Genomic DNA, 22,897 nt, shown 5'->3' with positions numbered 1-22,897 from the left:
TGGATCAGAGCACTGGTTCCCAACCCATTTCCTTGAGGGACCTCTTTGCTATTATTGAGTAAAGTGACGACCCCTGAGTGACATATTTTAGGAATATTTTATATTATATTAAATGCATAACAATAACAGCACAGAACAACTGATAAACTGTAAAATTCATCCAAATAGTGAACACAATAAGTGCAGGAAGTTTGTGAAAAAGAATGATTTGAATCAATTTAAAGTGGACTACTTCCTGTGAATATTGCATCAGAAATGAGTTTTTCTGATATTTTTAATAACTCCTTTTTAGGATTCACAGTCCGTAAAGAGTGAAGGCGCTGTGAAAGCTTGTATTCAAGTCTTCACTGTGCCTTTATCCTGTGGTTTATTTCTTACATAACAATCTTAACTTTTAAAATAATTTCATTTAGTTTTCTTCACAGAAATGAATGAATGCTGAGATTTAGGCCGACTGTATTTTTTCAAAAGTTTTCTTACACCTCTTAAAATCAAAAAGACCCCGGAGACTAGGGGATTCAACACCCTTGAAGGGACAGTTCACCACAGAATAACAAATCCATATTTTTCCTCCCACTTCTAGTGCTATCTGTCAATCTAGATGCAGAAGGAAGAGTACATCTACTCACAGACAAGAGGCTCCTGCTCATGACAGTGTGAGATGTGAACAATAATGGTGTCTTCCTTAGCTGAGCTGTAACGTTACACTACGCTGTGATACAGCTGATATCTCCAGCACTTAGCAACTCACACCAAAACAATCTAGATTGATAAAGAGCACTCCAGTTAAGAGGAAAAATATGGATTTTTGATTTTGGGTTGAACTGTCCCTTTAATACTAACTAACTTTCTTATTTGAAGTTTTGTAAATGCTTCTCAGCTTTTTCTTGAACTGAAAAGACTACAAAAATCTTTGGTATATTCCTCAGAGCATTTCTTTCTTAGCAAACAGAAGTTCATACAGTGGGTGGTCAGAGATGGTAAATTGATTTGTTTGGAAAACCTGTGATTTCAGTGTTCATGTCCTCATCGCTTAATTTAAAAATTTGATGAATGCACCTCTGTCCTGCTGACTAAGCGTGTGTGCTCTGCAGGGCGAACCGGAACCGTTTGAGGAGACCAATGTGGACCGCCTGATGAGCTCTCTGGGTTACGGAGGTGGATCTACTGGCACTGGGAACGGCAGCTTGGGGGTGAAAGCTCACCGTGGCTCCGACTCCTCCACACTCAGCTCTCAGCCATCCATTGATGAGGTCCGCACGCAGATGCATATGTTGCTAGGCAACGCCTTCAGCCTGGCACCTCCGGACCACGACCCTCCTTCTCCGCCAACCATGTAAATTTATATTTTTTCACAGATTATTTATTTTTTAGCACATCTGCATGTTTTACAGTCGTGTGTAGGAATGAATAGAGAGAGGTGCCCTGACTCACCCCGAGCGCTTTTTCATAAAGTAGACTTTTCTGAACATGTCTGCACTAGCACACTAGAGAAAAACAGGAAAACTAAAGTGAGTAGGTGTGTTTCTGTTGACTCAACTTTTTCTTTTTTAGTTAACATTCCTCTCTCTCTCTCGTCAGCAGCCACCACCATCACCACCACCATGCCCACAGGGCCTACAACCCGTCCCACACCAGCCATTACAATGACGGGGTGACGAGCGCCCCAGGGACCATGAACCATCCCTGTGGAGGCAGACAGAGGAGTGCAGGCTACGAGGACATGCACCAGTGCAGCCTGCCTAAACCGGTAAGCACTAGATGAAGTTGGAGGGTGGATTCATCCAAATTACAAAGAACATATTTTCTCAGATAGTTTAGGTTTTATGAGTCAAGGTGTTGAGATATCTGTTTTTCACATTAATGCCTCCAACCCAGTACAACAGAGGCGAATGGAATTTCATTTGGTACTCACAAAATATCCAACAATAGCCGGTAGACTTATTTCTTTTTTTTTTTTTTTTTTTTTTTTTTTTTACCATTTTAACAATATTTTTAGTTGAAAGTAGTTGCATAAAAAACATTCAGTGAGATGTCAATGGAGAGAATAGGCAAGGATATGTCAACATATAACATTATAGAATGGGTAATAAATATATGATAAAAGCAGAAAAGAGGCACAATGTACACCTTTGACGAGTACGCATTAAACCTGATAGACCAGACACGAACAGAAGTGAAAACTGACTTTTGTTATTTTTGTCTTTTTGCCTTAAAAATGAAATAAAATAAATTCTAAAATACAAATAAAATGAAATAATGAAATAAAATATTAGCTGTGAAATGTACTTAAATCTGCAATAACTGATTTTTTTGGGCACTTTGGGGCAGCCATCAAGCTGTAAAGATGTATAACCTTGTAAAGTTGTTTTGAAAAATCGTTGATTGTATCTAGTCAATGTCACCAAAGTGCCTGCTAACAAATCCTGTTGAAACAGAATAACATAAGCAATCATTTGGAGCCATGTTTGTGTCCAACAATTAATGTAAGTCCAATATTCACTCTCCTTTTAACTCTGCTTTGGTCTCCACCAACTCTGCTGCCTGCTGCTGCTGGAAACAAGAGCTGAGAGCTGTTCGAGTAAACCAAAACATTAAAGTTTGTAGCTGAAATAACAAAACAATTAGCTAAAAGGCACCAAAACACTGCAAAGATCTGAGGAGAACTGCAGAGTTGAAAAATGATTCTCTATGTGTTCACCTCCAATTGACACCTTTTGTATTACACAGGCATTTAATCCAGTGTTAGATAAATAAGTTGTAAAATAGAAGCATAGAGATATCAAAATAAAACTAATATAAATAAATACTCTTAATGAGGTTAGAATGTTACATTTTTAATTACTTAATCAGTAGGGTCATGTGAGGCTGATTTACTTCTTGGTTTGTTGCAGTTTCTCATATTTTATGAGCATATCAAGGGTTGTAAAATCATGTAAAATCATTGTATGCAAAGTAACTATAGCAACCAGGTTGCTGCCACACCAGAGGAAAAAGAACTGATCAGTATCAGTTTCTTTTTATACCAAATATAGTATTTGTCTTGTTATGACAATTCCACATCATAACATGATTATTGTTAAAACATAAAATGTTTCACACTATGACCTTTAATAATTAGTCAATACACAGCACAGTTAGACTACTGATATTTTAGGAAAATTGTGGATATTTCTGGATGCATTTGCTCATCTCCTCCTCTAATTAACTACTGATGAGATACGTTTATTAATCAGAGCACTTACAGAAAAACATTTAACTTGGAGAGCGCCTTTAGAACTGAACTTCTGAACAGTTCTCGCCACACAATCGACATGGTGGGGTGCTTAGGAACAGCTGTTTCTGCATGCCTCTCCCTGCTGATTTTGACAAAGAATTGTTAAAATCCTTCTTAGTGTAGGCCCACAGTGCGCATGCTATTACAGTATTATCCACTGCACTCAATAACAGCAAAGTCTTGCCATGTCTCAACCCAAGCACAGTCATGTAGCCAGATTTCCTCATTTAAACATCAGTTTCACATCACAACAAAAGTTATCACGTTATAATGTGAAACATTTCACGTTATGCATATTCAGGTCTTTTATACATGTTTGCACACGTTGAATTTTCATCTGTAGATAGGGCCACACAACACAGCACAAATTTTATTTAACTAACATCCTTAAATTGTTGAAGCACTCATTAGACCCTTTTAAATGTTTGCACACAGACTTGTGCAGAGAGGTTGGACAGAAAAGCTGCCGTAAGTGCTCTCGGTGTGCACATTGCCAACAGCTGATCGGCAAGGGAGAAGCTTTACACAGATTAAAGAGACTGAGGACTGAACACCCACCAACAAATAACAACAAGCCTCATGCAGCTCGAATCTGTATTTATCTTCTGTTTCACTCTGATCAGACACTGATTTTCCCAGGCCTCTTTGTTTGTCGAGATTTGTTTGTTGTTCTTTCCACTGTTGTTGTTGTTGTTTTTTATTTTTTTTTTATTTTGCACTCTGTAGAGTCCAGATGCTAGTTCACTATGTGTCTAAGTTATATTTGTGGCGTCTGCAGGGTTTCCGGTTCACCCAGCTTCCTGATATGGGCATTGGGTCTCCCCCGCCACTGATCCCCTCGAGACCAGGACCACCACCTGGGACCTCATTACGACGGTACCTCACACACACTCACACAAATATAGACAACTACAGACACTTGAAAATAAATTAAAAAATATAAAGAAGTCCAACCAGGAAGCGAAGCGTCCACTGTGCTGTTGAGATTCACAGGAAATGTTCACATATGGCATTTGAAAGCATTCCTGAATGATCTGGCAGCCAATCAAAACGCAGCACTGGGGCTAATCACTGTATCAGATTAATATATAATTTATCGGTAGCGAGTGTACAGGAGATACAGAGGTAAAAAAATAAAAAAATAAAATAAAAAAGCTACAGAATGTTATTCATCATCATTTGAACCGATTGCTCTCCACATCCACTCTCTATCTGCTCCTCTCTCTTCCCTCTCTCAGGCCCATATGTTCGTCTGCATCATTTGAACTGAGCAGCTTCTTCATTTAAATGCTGTTGCTGTGTGCACCGTGTTGCTGGGCACTTTAGCACTGCAGAGAGTGATTGACTGTTGGGGCTGGTGTGGATTGCATGGAGGGGCATGTTTGCCATCTAGTGGACAAACCAAGAAAATAATTAAACATGTTCCAGCTGCGATGTGCTGCAGACTGACAGGAACAAACTCACACTGCAGGAAAATGCAAACATTTAGATATTTAGGACATCATTTAGAAGTGATTCAGGAGTTTGAATGTTTGTATTTTGTATGTCAGAGACAGCTCTGTTGGTTTTACAATCCTCTGATTAGTGCTGCTTTAATTTTAAATCAGATTTATGTGTGTGTGAACGTTATTCTTGCTTTAAAACCAGCAACAGAATTGTGTTAGCAGTTAATAAGTCAGCTCGTCATATTTCAGTACCCCTGTACCCTCAGGGAGGACGAGTGGAGCATTTTAATTCCTCTTTAGTATGCACTGTGAGGTGTCTGTGTGCATAATACTTTATGGTCCTGAGCCGTGGCAGTGACATCATCTGTCCTCCAGTCTTCTACTGTAGTGTAACATGTTCGGCCATTAGCATTTCTACAATGCAGAAAAAGATGCTTCAGTGTAGAAGAGTTAAAAAAGGATAATGACAAAACCTGTTATGCTGAAAATGGAAAAGTGTGGTCTACGCAGAGCAGCTCTGAAAGGTGGACATCACTAAGATTTTTCACATGGTGAGGTCAGAAGTGCCCAAAATGCCCTGAGAATTCAACCACACACAAAAAGAAAGTCTAAAAAATATGTATTATTAGTTATTTTTTATGCAATTTTTACTTTTGAAATGCAATGCCATCTTCTTATTATCAGGAAAACAATCCTAGTGTGGAAACACTGGATCGTTTATTTACTTTTGTCGGACTAAAAGCAAAATAAAATAATAAGAATAAATATATCAAGTGCAAATATACTAGAATCAGCATATGAAATGCCTACTGGGATTTTTCTACTAGTTGTAGAATGTAAACCAATGTTGCTAAATCCTTAAATAATTTTATTTTTTGGTTGTGTTTTTCATGGCAGCAGATTAAAATATATATGTTTTCATTAAGACAATATGTGAGTTTTGCTTTGACCAGATGTTTGCCTCAAGTGCAGCGCTTGATTATATTGTTTTTACCCTTAAAATGATATGGGGCGTCCGTGACGTAGTGGTAGAGCAGGCGTCCCATGTACAAGGCTGTTGCCGCAGCAGCCCGGGCTTGACCCCAGCCTGTGGCCCTTTGCTGCATGTCACGCCCTCTCTCTCTCCCCCCTTCACACTTGTCTGTCCTGTCCATTAAAGGCTGAAAATGCCCCCCAAAAAATATCTTTAAAAAAAAAAAGATAAAACATTTCACACAAACTATTTACAGTCATATCACAAAAAATAAATCCACATTTTTGTCTCTTTTTCTTCCTGTGAAAAAACCTGTTATATAATACTGATATTCCTTCATAGGCATGAGTATGCAATGCAGTGCCGTCTGTTACAGACCTTGGTTAACATACTGTATTGAATGTAATTAGCTCACACATAGTGTGTCTATAGCACTGGTTCATAAATATGGTACGTGTCTAACTGGTGGTGCGTAGCTCCCTCTAGTTGTACATGGAAGAACCTCCGAAATATTTTAAAAAAGAAAACAGATTAATTTAAACATGTATGTTATCAACAACTGGATGCATGACAGCAAAGAGACTGATAACAATGAACTGGATGGACGCACATCAGCTGAAAAGGGGACTATGGCTCCATCATGGAGGAAGCTGCGTCTAATCATTCTGAAGTTAATAATGAGGAACAACAATTGTAGAAGGTCATACTGGACACAGTTTGTAAAATACTCACCTTCCCTAGATTCTTGAGACATACTCCAGAAACAACATGATTGGTTCATGTTTCCTGTATTCAATACTCAAGTGGATTTTAGTTATATTTTTATTTCATTTTACTTTATTTTAATTTTTGCAGTTTCATTGTCCTTTTTTCTCACCCTGCATATGTAGCTCTGTTGGTATATCAGTTCTCAACAGTTTGTTGAAAAAATCAATAAAAGTTCAAGTAAAATAACATATATGTGATCAAAATACTACATTTAACACGGAAATACTTGAAATACTATCTTACTACTGGCAAGATAGTATGCTGCAATTGTGCCTTCAAATAGGGGCTTCTGTATTAGAGGGGAAGGCTGAATAAGGAGAAGAATATTTCAAGCTTCCCATTTGCAACTAAAGTGAACGACAATCAGCTGTGCGCAAGTGCTAGTGGCTACATACACAGCGCCAGTAGAGGCTACACAGCACCTTATGAGAGGCTGGCCCTTGAGGTGTGTGAGAGTTGTACGGAACTGACAGCATTCAACAATGAAGAATTTTCTGATTAGGAGTAAACCTGCCTCCTGCATGAACTGTCTGTAGCTTAAGTCAGTCATAGTAGTGGTCACACCAACCCTTAGGCATTATGGGCAGGGGGACAAACTTTTCCAAACTGGGCCCCTCATTTACACCCCCTGCAGCACCACCAGTGGTGCATAGACCTTTGCATTAACCTCTCTTTGGGCCTCAGGCCAGGGTCATCGGCACCCTTTGACCTTTTTGGCAAAACTGCAGCTATTGACTTCTTACACACTCTGACTCCTTAAGTTTTATTGAAATATCAATTGCTTTCATCATTTACACTTTAGCTGACATTTCATCTGCTTTTATTTCTTACTCTTTAAAGCTACTGTTGATAACTTGTATGAGAATAACTTCATGTCATATTTGCTGAAACTGTCGCTACATCTACCAGGAATTACATAAAATAGCCAGTCTATAAAAAAGTCATGTCCCTCCTCCTCCTTCTATTGCCTCTAATGGCATTTGCTAGAATCTACTGCAGCTCAAGGAAAACAACCAATCAGAGCCTAGGAGCCTCTAACACAGCTGTCAGTGACCTTTCAGGGCTTCATGCTCCATTGACCCTCCACTGTTTTCAGTGCTAAACCTAAACTGTAGCTCCTATACATGCAAATTGTTACATGTCTTAATACATTTGCACCTGTTTGTTCCTCCTCATATTTAGTCCTCATTATTAGACCTAGTAACTGTCCACATCCTAGCTGACCTCATCTCTTGGAGCTTGTTCAGTAGTTGTTTGAGCACTAAATATCAGGTTAACATCTGTCTCTTCTCTCTGCTGACAGTTCCACCCCTGATGTTAGTCTGAAGCCCCGTGTGTCAGAGGCCTCAGACCTGCAGGCTCAGCAGCACAACGGCGCCCCGTACCTGCCGCTGTCCAGGACCCCCTTCCCTGCTGTCACTGTCGACCAGTCCATCACCACCTACTCAGGTATGACAGAGCAGTGAGGTGCTGATGTGCAGACTGTAGCTAAGTGAAGTTCAATCATTGGCTAAATTCATCTTCACATCTCACAGGAAACCCAATAACAGCAGTCTACGCGATATCTGCCAACCGCCCAGGTTACTCAGACTACTTTGTCATGTCACCGCCGTCCTCGTACCGTAGCCCGTCCTGGATGTCCTACCCACCCGAGCCAGAAGACCTGCCGCGGCAGTGGAACGACACACCGGTGAGACACACGCAGCTCCTGTGTAATGCAGTTTAATACTTGACAAGCTGCAAACACTTTGTGTGCCAGTGTGTGAAGCAGTTCTTCTCTTCTCCCCGCAGAACTCACGTCATCTTGAAACCATCTGCTGAAGTCGCCTGGCTGTGACACTGAGTGGAAACAGCCGATAGCTCGGTGGGTCATACCATCTCTGCGCTGCTTGTGATGCTTGTGTCGTGAGTGGAAGGAAAATATCATTATACTTCAAAACAGCAGAGTACTTTAAGTTGAAAATCTGCAGATATTCAAGTATTTAATTATTATTTCAAAGATGTTAATAAAAAAAATACCAGACTTATCGACCTACTGTATATCAGAATGCAACAATAACTGAAGCAAGTTACATGATTAGCCTGAATATTATTTTGGATTCAGGCTGGGAAATCTTCTACATATGCAGAAAGTGACAAATAGAAACTTAAAATGATTACTTGCAAATAAAATTTGACCCAACTGTCCTCTGTCACAGTAGGATAGGATAGTGTTAACCCTTTAAGATCACATCCCTGTCCATATTTTGCACCTAATACATAATGTTTTATATCAAAATCCAATCAAGTTTTTTCTGCAAAACAAAACATGATGTGTGCTCATGTTAGCTAGTGCCAACTGTTTTCAACCACTTATATCAGGACGTCCATCCATCAATCACTCTGCAACTTTTAGCCACAAAGAGCTAACATTAAGCTGGCTAGGTAGCAACAGCATGCTACGTCAAGCTGTCTGTTTCCCTAAAGTACCTTGGTTACAGGCCCTCTGGCTAGAGTTTATCCACTTTGAGAAAGGAGGTATTGGTGACAGCTTCAGATTATATGCAAAGCATTTCACAGTGGCCTGCTTCAGCAACTATATGGAGCATATGATGGGCTTCGTCTCTCTGTCATTGTCATACTATCCTACCCCTGGATACACTTGCGTTACACGCTCATGGCCTTACTATCATGACATACCCACTCTTCAGTGATCAAATTAAATTCCTCCCAGCGTTATATCCTGCTTGCCTGCCCTCATTCACTCGGACATACGTCACCGTACTGAAGCTAGATACTCTCCAAATGTTGTTTCATCTTTACGTAAATGTTTTTTCAAGAAGCTAAAAGCTAAATCCATGTAATTACTGAAATGAGTTTTGACCACTGGTAGCAGTATGGATTAACATTTTTACGAGTGGGTCACGCACAAGGACGTACACGCACTGATCTACAGATGGTGGTAACACACCAAAAAAACACGACAGTACGCCAACACAGGCAGGGAGACGAAGACTGTAAGCAAGCAAGCAGAGATGTAACCTTTCATGTAATAATTAGAAAAAACAATCTGCACTGCAAATGACTAATGAGGAAAGAAACACACTCAGGATGTTTGTTAGGTCTCAAAGTTGCATGTAATGCCTTTTGGAATCTCCACAGGGCACCTTTAATAATCCAGAACCATGTAAATCCTTTAACATATTACTTAAAATCAGCCTGTGACAATTTTGTTTGTTGTTGTTTTAAGTATTTGTGGAAAGGACACACAAATAGTTGCTGCGGAGTGAAAATTGTGCTACAGTAAATCTGTAATGGTAGGGCGGGTCAGTCATATGTGCTCAATGTGTTTTTCTGCAGGTGTCTCTTTGGATGGGCAGAGGACGTCCCCCTCACTGAAAACTCTGGAGCTTTATCACCCCTCCTTCACTTCAGCCCGGCCTTCCTCCTGTCTGATTTATTCATCACCAGTGGACCCCCGCTCCGCCCCCTCCTTATCCCCAGCTCACCCTCTCTCCACTGGGCTGGCCTTCGTCTGTCCTCTCTCTGCCCGCTTCATCTGCAGCTCAAAGCGTTTTCATCCTCCACAACTCCTCTGCCCCATAAGCCCCTTCACCTGGTCAAAGCTCTGCTTCAATCTAATCCAACACAAATGTTCAGCCATAACTCTCTCTCTTTCTCTATTCTTTCTGCTCCCTGAGCCCCTGGCCTCACCGGCCCCTACTGGCCCCTCTGGGCCCCTTGTCAGTATCTCTATGTAGACTGCCTCCTCTGTGGTGACCACCGTTGTACAGCAAGAGGCCCCTCACACTGCTGAACTGAACTGAGCTGAGCTGAGCTGCGTGAAGCTGCACTGTGCTTCCCTGCGATACAACACACATGTGCAGTGTGGATGAACAGGGTGAGTACAGTCCAGTGTGACAACTAGTTCTCTGCCCCAGCAATCATCGTACAGTAACTGCCATCTGCCCCAGCACAAGATGGCACACAGCGCTGCGTTATCAGTACGGTAGTGCCTCAGCCATGGCCAGTAGTCTGCTCCTCCTCTGAACTGGACTGGACTGGACTGGACTGGACTGGACTGGACCATCCTGGACTTGTCTCTGATTTCCACCATGAAGCCAGGAAAGCTGGACTGACTTAAAACTGTGCTTTTTTTGATGAATCCAAATTCCTACTGTATGTAAACCTTCTACAGCTGGTTAATATGTGTATTTTAAACTTAAGTGAGAAAAAAAAATCTAAGGAAAAGAGAAAAAAAAAAATCTCTCGTCTTGAGCTGTCTCAATTTCAGTTTTTGGATATTTGTGTGCTTTTGTCTTTTACTTTTGTGCATTGATTATTATCAATGGATTACTGTACAAAAAAGACGTAGTGAGTGTTTCTCTTTCACTCACCTTATTTCAATGCAAAAAAAAATTACATTCTTCAAAACAGAGAAATCGGCGGCTTAGTTGTCTGTGGTTATGATGGCATTTCTGTACTTTTAAAAAGAATTTACTTCGTTTACTTTTTTCCTTCATCAGATTCAGCAATGAAAACAGGAATTAGTCACTATGTTCTGTCGACCATCTGATTATGAAGTTTTCGTCTGATAATCATTAGACAGACCTGAGTCAACTACTCATATTGAAATCCCACTCACATGCAGATTTGTGTTTTGTAGCTTTGCAGCCGCTGCAGGGTTTCTTTGACCCCTCACTAAAGGCAGAAGATAAAAAAAACATATTCTTTATGATGACTTAAATTTGAGCTGATTTCAACTCTGGTTTGACTCAGGTCTGTTCCAAATATGTGACCACACCAGTATTCTTAGAAAAACAGTTCTTTTACTTGAAAGGTGTCTACTGTATTCTACTGTATACGGAAATTTGACTTCTGGTTCATTTGGTCTTGATGAAGAGGGTTGAATATCTGGACATTGGACTATGGTGTAGTACTGTTCAAGAGACTTGAGGGCTCAGGTGAGCCATATATGTAACGATTATATGTATTACTGTATATAGCAGATGATTTAACGAAGAGATTTATGCAAGTAATGTGGGAGGGATACTTCGCTTGACATTTTTCTGATGCCATTTTCCTTTTATTTCCATAGTGTTAACGGAGGACTGTTTTTGAAACTCCTTGACTTTCTGAAAGATACACACATTTAAGTATCAGTTGGATCATCATGTTTCATACTATTACAAAGAGAAAATATTACAGATAACACATGACTAAGGGGACAGATAGAACGTTTAGAGTAAAAAGGCAGATCTTACCCTGCGTTGACAGTATTATTTATGTTTGAACAAAGCAGATATAGCCATAATAGTTGAAATAATGCAATTTTTAGTACAAAGAATGTCACAGTCTAAATTATATTTACCCTCATTTTTTCTGAGGAGAACTGGAATTCTGTAAGCACACTGTATGTAGGGCTCCTCATCATTTAGATGGTACTAAAGGAGATTATAGCCATATGTTAACTTCACCAAGTGGACATACAACAGCTAACATATACAGTGTTATGTTAAAAGTGGCAAATGATACCAAATGAGAGTTTATTAGCTAGACAATGATGAGGCAGGTAATAGAGAGGCAGCATAGATAGATTTATAAAGATAGGTTAGTACTTATAGATTAAAGGGATAGTTTAGATTTTTCTTAGGTGGCATTGTATGGTGTCTACAGTCAGTGTATTACACACAGTAAATGTCTGTCAGCACGCTGCCAGTTTAGAGAAGCAGCAGGAATACTGACACAGAAGCTAAATAATGCACTACTGTGGATAGGGATAAGCAATGAAATGTATTTTAGCCACTTGAGAAAATGTCCCACTTCAGAAAAATCAGTATCAGCTGAAGTGTACCCTATATTGAGAATATTTTCACCGCTTTACCTTGGCGTCAGACAGCCTGTCCAAATGCGGAAGCCCCTAACAGCTTCAGTTCCCCATCTGTGGTCTCATCACATCCACCAGATTCCACTGACAAAGACAGTCATTTTAGTTTGGTAAACACAAGAGCTGCTGGTCTGCCGTAGCTTCGATCAGTTATTTCGTTTGTGTTATTGTGTGACTTTAGTGAATCCAGACTTACCCCTTTAAATGCCAAAGTCACACAATAACACAAACAAACTAACTGATCAAAGCAGCAGTAGACCAGCAGCTCCTGTGTTCAGCGATGTTAAATCACTGTTTTCCTCAATGGAGTCGGGCTTTAAAAAGAGAGCGACAGTACGGCTACATTTTCACATCGGAAATTGCTGACAGCAGGGTAAAGCAGTGAAAATGCTCTCAATATAGCGTACACTTAAACTGATGTCGATGTTTTTAGATGGGCCATTATTTAGGTGGCTAAAATAAGAGTTGTTGCTGCCCCCTCCACAGCAGTACATTGCTTATCTTCCATGTCAGTATTCCTGCCTGCTTCTCCAAACTGGGGGCACGCCGTCCGACATCTACTGTATGTAATACACTGACCATTGATAAGTACCCCATACACGCCCACTTCAAAAAATCTGAACTACCCCTTTAACATAAACATGAACGCACTTTTATAAAGAGGCCAAACCTTGGCAGAAAAGAGCAGAATCAATGCAAAAATGCTGTCATTTAGCATGATTTATTCAGATTCTTTAAACCTACAAATCATTTTGGAATTACTTTCAACCAAGCCTGAAATTGTAAATGCATAATCAAAGTCAAGAAAATGTTGCATATCCTTTTGCAGCTGAATAGTGATACACTTTTTGGATCCGTCGACAGGGCCGTAGCTAAACTGGAGGGTTTTAATGACCTGTGAATTTGATATTTTTCAAAAATTCTTAAAAGTGACTGCTGAGGTGAAAAAAACAACAACTTTAAAACAGCATTTTAAGACAGTTACATAAGGAGATAAAGTTTACAGAAAATCTATTTAAACAACTAAATTGATATAGGAATTATGAAAAAAGAAAATTTTCAAACTGCTTTGATTACTGGTCAGAAATTTCTTTGGGGGGGTGGGGTTACACTGGGGACTTTGTATTCTTCACCTCAGTATTTCTACAATCCTGGCCACAGCCCTGCCTCTAGATGTATGACTTCAAGTTTAAATTCCAAAGAGAATATCAACATATAGAATCTAGCTACATACATTGAATTCAAAGCCTGTATCCAGGCAGTAGCATGGATTAAAAGTTGTCTTTTCCAGTTCAGACATTGTTAACCCCCTTCCTAAATCCAGGCCTTCACATGATAAATATTAGATGTGGATATTTAGGGAAAAGAAAGCAACGGTATGAGATGACAGTAGTGAAGCATTATGAGTGCACACGGTGCTATTGGTGTTTTCATCATCATCATCATCATCATCATCATCATCACTGGAGATCTGCAGCAGCTACAGTATCAAACTCAGTGTAAAAAGCCATGTATGATTGAAAAGAAAAGATTTCCACTCATGTTTATCTTTTTTTTTTTGACTCCATGTTGAAGAGAGGGATGGGTGGGTTTTTGGTTTTTACGCAGTAATTTAAAGAAGGAGACTTGATGCTATGCTATAAGTTGATGTGCAATGTTTGTGCTTTACACGGGTAGCGGCGAGATGCTTTTATTGACGACGGACTCGGGGATGGGCTGACTGTCAGTAGTTTTTTTCTGCCGTTTGAGCCACGTCATGATGCTGTGACATCATGACGGCGCTGATGATGTCACACTATTGTCACTGGGGTGTTGACGAGGTCACAGTGACGACAACAATGAATGCTGTTGGATGTAGTTATGCAGAAAACTTTTTGGTGAATTTAAACAATAAAGACAAATTACAATTCTTGGCTCTTGTGCTTTTTTCTGTTTGTGTGTCATTTTGTCCTTTTAATAAACATTTGTGCTTCAACAGATATTGTCTTGGTGCTATAAGGTCAATATTGTTCACTGAGGGACTACTGTGTATGAAGTATAGTATAGAGACCCCTGTCTTATGACCACTAGAGGGAGGCAGACACTTACAGTACAGGCTTCACCTTCAGACACGCTGCTTCAGTCAGCGTTCTCCAACTCCTGCAGTTTTTTATACTTAAGTGATCAAAAGTATTTGTCTGTTCATATTTGTGTTGTTTGTGCTGGCAGCCTCATGCAAAAGCAAGAAAATACATTTTGTTTTAAGGTGAGGCAGTTGCATAATGAATAAAACATGACTGGAGAATCATCTCTGTCTCAGAGATGAAAGCTGAGCTGCTCTAACAGCCTTCTGTCAGTGACCTTGACTCTTCAAACACGAGCACACTGTTAGTCAACAGGAAGAAAAGGTGGCCGCAGTGGAGACTCATTCTTGTATATTACAACGTACACGGTCATGAATCACAGTACGGCCACCCCTGCTTTGTGGGCCCTCAGATTGTAGCCCTGGAGGAATGGTGATATGTAACCTTTGAGAATGACTTTGGTTTTTCTTAAGAGATTTTTGGAATTTAATAAAGAGAATAACTCATGAGCAGATAAATGTTTGTTCATTCAAACTAAAATAACGTCTTAGCAATATGCAAATTGGTTACTTGGAAACACCTGTAGAGCCGTCCAAGCGAAAGCAATCATCTATGTAAATAGGACACTCCTTTACCATCACTGGCTTCACTTTAAAGGGCCAAGTGAGGTACAGTGGCATGCAAAAGTTTGGGCAACCCTAGTCACAGTTTTGTTCGCTGTGAATAGTTAAGTAAGTAGAAGATGAACTGATCTCCAAAAGGCATGAAGTTAAAGATGAAACATACAACATTTTAAACAAGATTACGATATTATTTTGTAAAATTTAAATTTTAAAAAAAAAAATGAAAGGAGCACCATGCAAAAGTTTGGGCACCCCAAAAGCATTTGAGCTCTCAGACAACTTTTACAGGGTCTCAGACCTTAACTAGCTTGTTAGAGCTATGGCTTGTTCACAGTCATCGTTAGGAAAGGTCAGGTGATGCAAACATTAAAGTTTTAAAAATATTCTGACTTCTAAAACTTTGTCCCAACAATCAGCAGCCATGGGCTCCTCTAAACATCTGCCTAGCACTCTGAAAACCAAAATAACTGATACCCACAAAGCAGGAGAAGACTATAGGAAGATAGCAAAGTCTTTTCAGGTCGCTGCTTCCTCAGTTAGTAATGTAATTAAGAAATGGCAGTAAACAGAAACTGTGGAGGTCAAATTGAGGTCTTGAAGACCAAGAAAACTTTCCAAGAGAGCTGCCTGTAGCATTGCTAGAGAAGCAAATCAAAACCCCTGTTTGACTGCAAAAGACCTGCAGGAAAATTTAGCAGACTCTGGAGTGGTGGTGCACTGTTCTACTGTGCAGTGACACCTGTACAAATATGACTTTCATGGAAGAGTCATCAGAAGAAAAGCTTTCCTGTGTCCTCACCACAAAATTCAGGCTCAGGCTTTTGCAAAGGAACATCTAAACAAGCCTTGCTTTTTGGAAAAAAGTCCTGTGGACTGATGAAGTTAAAATAGAACTTTTTGGACGCAGTGAACAAAGGTATGTTTAATGAAAAAAGGGTGCAGAATTTAATAAAAAGAACACCTGTCCAAGTGTTAAACACAAAGGTGGTGTGATCATGCTTTGGGCTTGTGGTGCAGCCAGTGATATGGGGAACATTTCAAGGGTAGAGGATGGTGTCTACCAGAGTCCTGCACTGGGTCGGGTACCCGCAAAAACAGCTGATTTGCGCGTGGTTTTTAAAAAAGCATTTTTTCCCGGGTTCAGATCTGGGTGGAAAAAATAACATGCAGGTCGGATCGCGGGTTTTAGATAAACACATCACTCATTAGTTCGGTAAACTACAGATAACTATCTTGGTCATTATTTACTCTCTGAGGATCACCTCCGCTATTTCGCAACGGTCATTGGTTCAGCTGTTTACACGCGTTTCACCATCTAATAACACAATTTGTGATTGGACGAGAGAATCAACATGGCTGCCACCGTCTAACAAGCGCCGCTTCCAAAACAGTAAATAATTATTTAGGTATTTGAGAAATAAGTGGATAAAACGTACAACTATCACTTTATAATGTTTCTGAAGTGTTTCCCTGATGGATTACTTCTCTCCTCGGTGGATTCTAAAAACACGTGATGGCTCGTAACTGCTGAACATCACTCTGGACAGAAAGTAAGTCTATTATTACACATGTAAAGTTCCTTTACATAGATTAAAAGTTTAAAAGCATTAAACGTAACAAACGAGTGCCTTTACACTCGTATGGGAGAAGAACACAGAGGGTTGATGATGGAGCTGAAGTCAGGTTTTTATTGTGAGAGCTGCTTCATTCAGGTCGCTGTTTACTCACTGGCACCTTAACTGTGGCGATATGCTGTTCAATATTCAGCCAATATGACCCAAAATGATTACTTTAAATCTGGGTTACGGGTCGGGCTGCGGGTCTGGTTTCAACGGGTCGGACCTGGTTGCGGTACTAATTGGCCTGATGCGCGGGTTTGTGGTTCGGGTGCGGGTTTGTACGTCGCCGGGTCGGGTCGGGGCGGATCTTAAAAACTGGACCCGTGCAGGACTCTGGTGTCTACAACTGGACAATGATTCTAAACATACCTCGTAATCAACAATGGATTACATCAAAAGACATAAGATAAAGGTTTTGCCATGGCCCTCACAGTCCCCCGACCTAAACATCATTAAAAATCTGTGGATAGACCTCAAAGGAGCAGTGCACGCAAGACGGCACAAGAATCTCACAAAGCTAGAGACCTTTTGCAGGAAGAATGAGTAAAAAAACAAACAAGAACTGAAAGATATATAGCTGGTTACAAAAAGTGTTTAGAAGTTGTGCACTTGCCAAGGGGGGCGCTTCTAAGTGCTGACAATGGAGGGTGCCCAAACTTTTGCTTCACGCCCTTTTTCCCTTTATTGTTATTTTGGAAATGGAGAAGACTGAAATAAAAAAGTGACCTTGCCTTTGCCTTTTGGAAATGAGTTCATCCTCTGCTTCTTTAAATATTCACAGTAAATGGAATTTTGCCACTGTATTCAGTTTATCTGCCAGTGCTTTACTGAATGCAGGCTTGAGTTTTTTTGAGTATTGTTTTATTTTGTGAAATGTAATTTATGGGTACTTGACAATCTTAAAGCCCCCCTGCTTTGATAATTATGTTATGATGACAACATAATCACCACCTGGATTATGCTCTGAGACATTTTCTTTCATGAAACACCACATTTATGTACCACACTGAGTTCGCTGGGAAGAGGTTGGGGTTGATGGTGGACATACAAACTACAGGGCTGTGTAACCAGAGTACCAGGTTTGTGTCTAGACTCCTATCTGTGGTTAGGTTTAGGCAACAAGAACACTTTGGTTAAGTTGGGGAAAAGATCTTGATTTCAGTGACATGTTAATAAGAAAGGTAATGATTTAAACAGCAACAACAAAATACTGTTGTCAGAGAACATTTCCTCATTATATTATTAGAAAGTATGATTTGGTTAGTATTACGTTTCCCTCAAAAAGTATTTGCTGTTTCAAATTAGTTGTATACAAACGTAACTTCGAATTGACAGGGCTGAAAGAAGTGTTCTAAAGAGGCCTGTAAAAGCTCGCTGTGGATGTAGGTGAAGGAATGCTCAACACCTGCTGTTACACAGGGCACTGTTCACTTATTTCTTCAAAGCATATCAGTATGTGCAGTAGTATGTGCTCTACATTTAGAGTTTTGCACACTGTTGGAATGATGAGATACTTTGCTTTCTAATGATTTAAGTATTTTTTTTACTCCACCTATCAACAAAAAATTGTCACATTACAGGATAAGTGTCACTGAGCTGTGCTTTATAGACAAATGCCTTCAAAGGTTCCAGTACGGTGTCCACAAAGATGACAGAGCCCATTGGCTGTCCAAACTGGGAGAGCATTTGGACGAAAACAAGCATACCCAACAACAGTGTGCAGGAAGACTAAAAAATATTGTATATATTGGTGGACCCTTACAGACAAAAGGAATTTAAGTAATCTGGACTGGACACATTCTGATTTTCTGACTGCTCTAAAGGTAGGGATTCACCTGTGCTTTCAGTCTCTTTTGTTTACCATGACTGTAAATCTGAATGACTTGTACTTTGGTGCTCATGGTTTCTGTAAAATTAACTGAACGATTGAACTGTGGAGAATCTAACCGAGCTAACGATATGTAGCATGTCCATATTAGCTAACATCTGAAAAAGAACTTTAATTTGCAAAGACTCCTGTGAGGTACCTTCATTAGCCATTTTTGGCTTCTCACCTCTCCTACACAATATTCAAACTTTCAATTTCTTTTTTCTTGTCTATACATGTATGTGCTAATACATTAACTAAACTATTATTTTATAAAAAGTTTTATGTCAAACATTTGTATTTTGATGTGTGATGCTAAGCTGCTTAGAACTAGCTCAGAACATGTGAGAAGGACAAACCGATCACAGCCGGTATTTCTTCTGTAAATATCACTCTGTGGTAAATATGAAGAAGAAGTTGTTCATTTTAATGCAGGGCTGCCAGAGCTTTACTTATTTCCCATGGACAATAGGCCTACACACAAACAACACCTGGAAGATGATCGGGGGGGGGGGGGGGGGGGTTCCAGAAAGCGGGTTATGTGAAAACTCTGAGTATGTTAACCCTGAGATGAGGGAAACTCTGAGTTATCCGTTCCAGAAAGAGAGGTAACTGAAACTCTGAGTCAATCACCATGGTAACAGACTCTGTGAACATAACCTGCTCGCTGGCAGGTTTTCTTCAATAAACCCTGAGTTTTCCTCTGTCTCCTCCCTCTTACACGCTGTTTCATTTCCTCATTCATTCAGTCCGTGTCAAAGCTTGTATTGACAGTGCATTAATTAGCGGAGATTTACCGTCTGTCACAGTCTAAATCCTGTTGGATATCAGGATTTCAGGTAAATAGTTTATGATACAGTACTTGTTAAGGCTGCTTGTCAACTTTGGACTCAACCTGCCGCTGTGCTCTTGAAAGTCGCCACAGAAAAGAGTAGCACCTGACGTCAAACCTCGAGTTTTCCAGGCGATAAAAGACGCAGCATGTGTACGGTCCCTTAAATGGATCTTTTCCAATGTGTGGTTCCGTTCTCAGGGGGTCAGAGGACTCATTTGGACAATGTGAAATGAAGGTCAACATGATGTAAAAGCTTTTGGAAAGCTTTGCTGGGCTCTATGCAAACACTGCCTGCCTTTGTGCTTGCTCAGGTGCCTTATGTTTGTGATATTCTTCATCCTGTCTTGGCTTTAGTCAACTTATCTCTCTGGTGCTAATCCTTTGCGCTCTCCTCCTGCGGGAGGCTGATGTTATACTCAGCTAAAACCTGCCAGATTTCGCCCAGAAAAGCATCTTTTGGCCAATAGTTTCCCCAGCAGTTGTGTGTGTGTGTGTACGTGTGTGTGTGTATTTGTGTGAGTCCTGTTAAACAATGCTGTCTCAGCTCTACATGCCATCAGCCTGTGTGGTAGGGCTGGTGTAATGAGCACTATTTAACAGCTCTACACCGCACTCTGTGTGAGCTTGTGTGTGTGTCTGTGTGTGCTTAATTTCTCTAGCCAGTAATTAATGGCTAATCTCTCTAAGTCAAACAAATGGGAATTAAAAGAGCGGGCTACTCAGGCGAAGATCAGAGCACGATTTCAGGGCTTACACTGCTCAGAGGAATTAGATCCTGGCGCGCATACACACACACACACACACACACACACACTATAGAATTCAATGAGCACACACAACAGCAACAGCTAACCTCTAAATGGTTGTTCAGGGTTTTCTGAGTCAAGCCTGTGTCAAGTCCAGCTTTTATTTTCCTGTACAGGGTATTCTACTCTTATCACTAATGGGCGGGATCCTTCTCACTGCAGCTGCCATTGTCTAATAAGTGGGAGAGAGAGACAAACGGAGACAGAGAGGGACAGAGAGAGCAAGAGACGTGGAGTGTAAGAGGAAGAGAGAGAGACGGAAGGAAGGAGGGGACTGTTTAGGCAGCGTTAATTAAGTTTGGACAGGCTCTCCAGGGAACCATTATGAAAGTCTTATCTGCTAATAAGAAAAAGAAGACACTGTAATTACAGTTCTATATAGAGTACAGGAGCAGAGAGAGAGATGGTATAAGGGAAGGAAATGTGCAGACAGGAGTGAAATATTACTTCACCTGCTTACTCACTACCTGCTTTGTTTCCTGTTGTCAAGCCGTCCTCTTGTAGCTGTGAGTCAGGAGCCCAAACGGCACGTTGTTTTTAGGGAATAATTGATGTTTATGGGAGATGTCTGGATGGGTAATTACAATGCCAAAATGATCACCTTGTCCCCTGCAGCTCACAGACTTTGGCACATCAAGTGGAGTTTCCTGTACTGTATGTTAAAGGGCTGGTTCACCCAAATTACAAAAAGGCATAGTTACTGATTTGGTTCTAGCATGTTCAGCTACGCAGATAGTTTTGGTTTTATTTGCGCTCTTTCTCAAAAAGGAATTTGCTATGCACTAACAATACATGTACTTAGACTGTCTGCCTGTTCTCATTCCCACCTTGTCAAATACTGCCGCTTTGTCAGTGACCTGAGTGTTGGATACTGACCCACAAATTCGACCAGATGAGTGTGCACTGCTCCACACAGCAAACGCAGCTGGTGGGTGTTGACGGACGGTGGAGCACACAGCGGATAACCAGCGCTGCCGTTCCGCAACGGACACGCATCCAGTGGAATTCCAGGAGTGGTGGTGGATGGGTCAAACAAACACTGAACATTCACCCAAGAACCTACTATTTGTTTTCCATGTGAAACCAAATGTCAGTGGAGTTATTTTTAATAACAACGTAGCATGCTAGTATGTGTAGCGTGATATATGTCACATGACATGTGTCACATGATGTTACATTACATTAGTGATAACCGTACTTATTTTGACCCAAGCCATAATGTTTTTCTCTAAACCTAACCATGTGCTTGTTGCCTAAACCTAAGGAAATAAACGTAAAGACAAGGTGTTTTAGGTACCTTGTATGTTTATTTTGAAAAAACTGTATACATGTAACTTGCATAAAATGTACGTTGTACATCTGAAAACGGAAGTGTATTTTGAAAAGACACAATGCATGTAACAAATGTAAATTTATACACAATCCCAGAACATAAAAAACAAATGCAGGAGGGTACCTAACAACTCATATTTTGCCATTTAGGTCCACTTGAAAAGCAGCGGTTTTTGACAAGTTGAGATGGTAACAGGTTGTGAGTTACATTATAACGCATTGAAACAAACACTTTTGGCGAGCAAGGGTATGAAATCCCTGAAAAAAAAAAAAAAGGACCACAGTTTCACATCTCGGGTTATTTGGACACTGATGGAAGGCGCTCAGCTGTGGCCACAGACCCCACCACTCTCCCACCCTCCCTCTGGTTTTCTGGTGGAGGAGCAGAGTGAACCTGGGTCAGTGCGTCTTGCTGGAGGCTGCTCAGAGTCTGTGGGAACCAGGCTGCTGAGTCAAGCCAGGGCCCCTGGAGTATACTGGAGGCTTTACCAGGGCCGCCGGGTGAGTCATAGAGAGCAAAGGCCCGCAGAGCATGTTGGAGAACCAGAGAGCAATGATGGAGGTCTGCGAGGTCCATGCCCAGTGCCCCCTGTCAGCTTTCCTCCAGTGTCCACACATCCCTTAATGCAGAGCCTCCAATATGCTCTGTGGGCCCTGGCCCTTCTCACACACACTATGACTGCCTCTCCAGCCCCATTAAAACCACCAGGTTTTTACTAACAAAACATACAGAAGAGTTTATAAAATATGATGTTTTGTGATAAATGAAACTACCTGTGATGATAGCAGAGAAAGCTCTGTAGCTGTGGTCTCTCATTGCCAAACGTGAGCATGGACAACTGATAACGCAACAACCAGTCACAGCAGAGTGCACAGAGGAGTGTCGATCTTGTGTCTCTGTACCATCCATTCTAGCATCGACTCTGTGGAAGTGGAAGGGTCACATAACACAGGACTTTCCCCAGGACACTGGTGTTTGGAACCACGTGAACTTTGAGTGAACTTTGAGTCATTTTAAGGTACGTCTTCACCATGTTCTTTTTTCCTCCAAACCAGCACATTAACTTGACTTACCTTCACCTAAAGACACCCAAACCAGTTTTTACTTACACCTAACCACACTTTACTTGCCTAAACTGAAACCCCCGTAACTTTGATTATGTAACTTTGCTTTAAGGACAGAATGTCATACCTAAGGCAACAATTTGTAGAGGCTATATGAACTGTAGTATGTGCATTTTTGTAGGATATCATACAAACCACTGTTTGAGGATATGATGACCCTTCATTTTCCAGCACGGGAGGCTGCCGCTTGTTCATGCACCTACAACCTTATGGCAGGTCGCAAGTGAAACATGGTATCACAGCACCTATTATCAAGCACCCATTCTTGAGAGCTGGGACAAATCATGTTCTACCAAAA

General features: G+C 40.7%; 1 protein-coding gene across 2 annotated transcripts in view; it reads left to right on the top strand.

The window, feature by feature from the left end:
• Positions 1 to 14,189, top strand: part of kiaa1549la (KIAA1549-like a) — a 130,453-nt gene extending 116,264 nt beyond the window's left edge. The window contains exons 18-24 of one of the 2 annotated variants that reach the window (XM_049573634.1): positions 1,095 to 1,336; positions 1,585 to 1,750; positions 4,056 to 4,153; positions 7,767 to 7,912; positions 7,999 to 8,153; positions 8,255 to 8,327; positions 9,803 to 14,189. In XM_049573634.1, the coding sequence (XP_049429591.1) occupies positions 1,095 to 1,336; positions 1,585 to 1,750; positions 4,056 to 4,153; positions 7,767 to 7,912; positions 7,999 to 8,153; positions 8,255 to 8,284 (837 nt within the window). In that variant the 3' untranslated portion in view covers positions 8,285 to 8,327; positions 9,803 to 14,189. Of the gene's footprint in view, positions 1 to 1,094; positions 1,337 to 1,581; positions 1,751 to 4,055; positions 4,154 to 7,766; positions 7,913 to 7,998; positions 8,154 to 8,254; positions 8,328 to 9,802 lie in introns of both variants that reach the window. The other variant, XM_049573633.1, reaches the window with a different exon arrangement.
• The last annotated feature ends 8,708 nt before the right edge of the window (positions 14,190 to 22,897 follow it).

This window comes from Epinephelus fuscoguttatus, linkage group LG4 (assembly GCF_011397635.1).
Source record: "Epinephelus fuscoguttatus linkage group LG4, E.fuscoguttatus.final_Chr_v1".
NCBI classification, from domain to species: domain Eukaryota; kingdom Metazoa; phylum Chordata; class Actinopteri; order Perciformes; family Serranidae; genus Epinephelus; species Epinephelus fuscoguttatus.
This window is presented reverse-complemented; position numbering and strand designations above follow the sequence as displayed.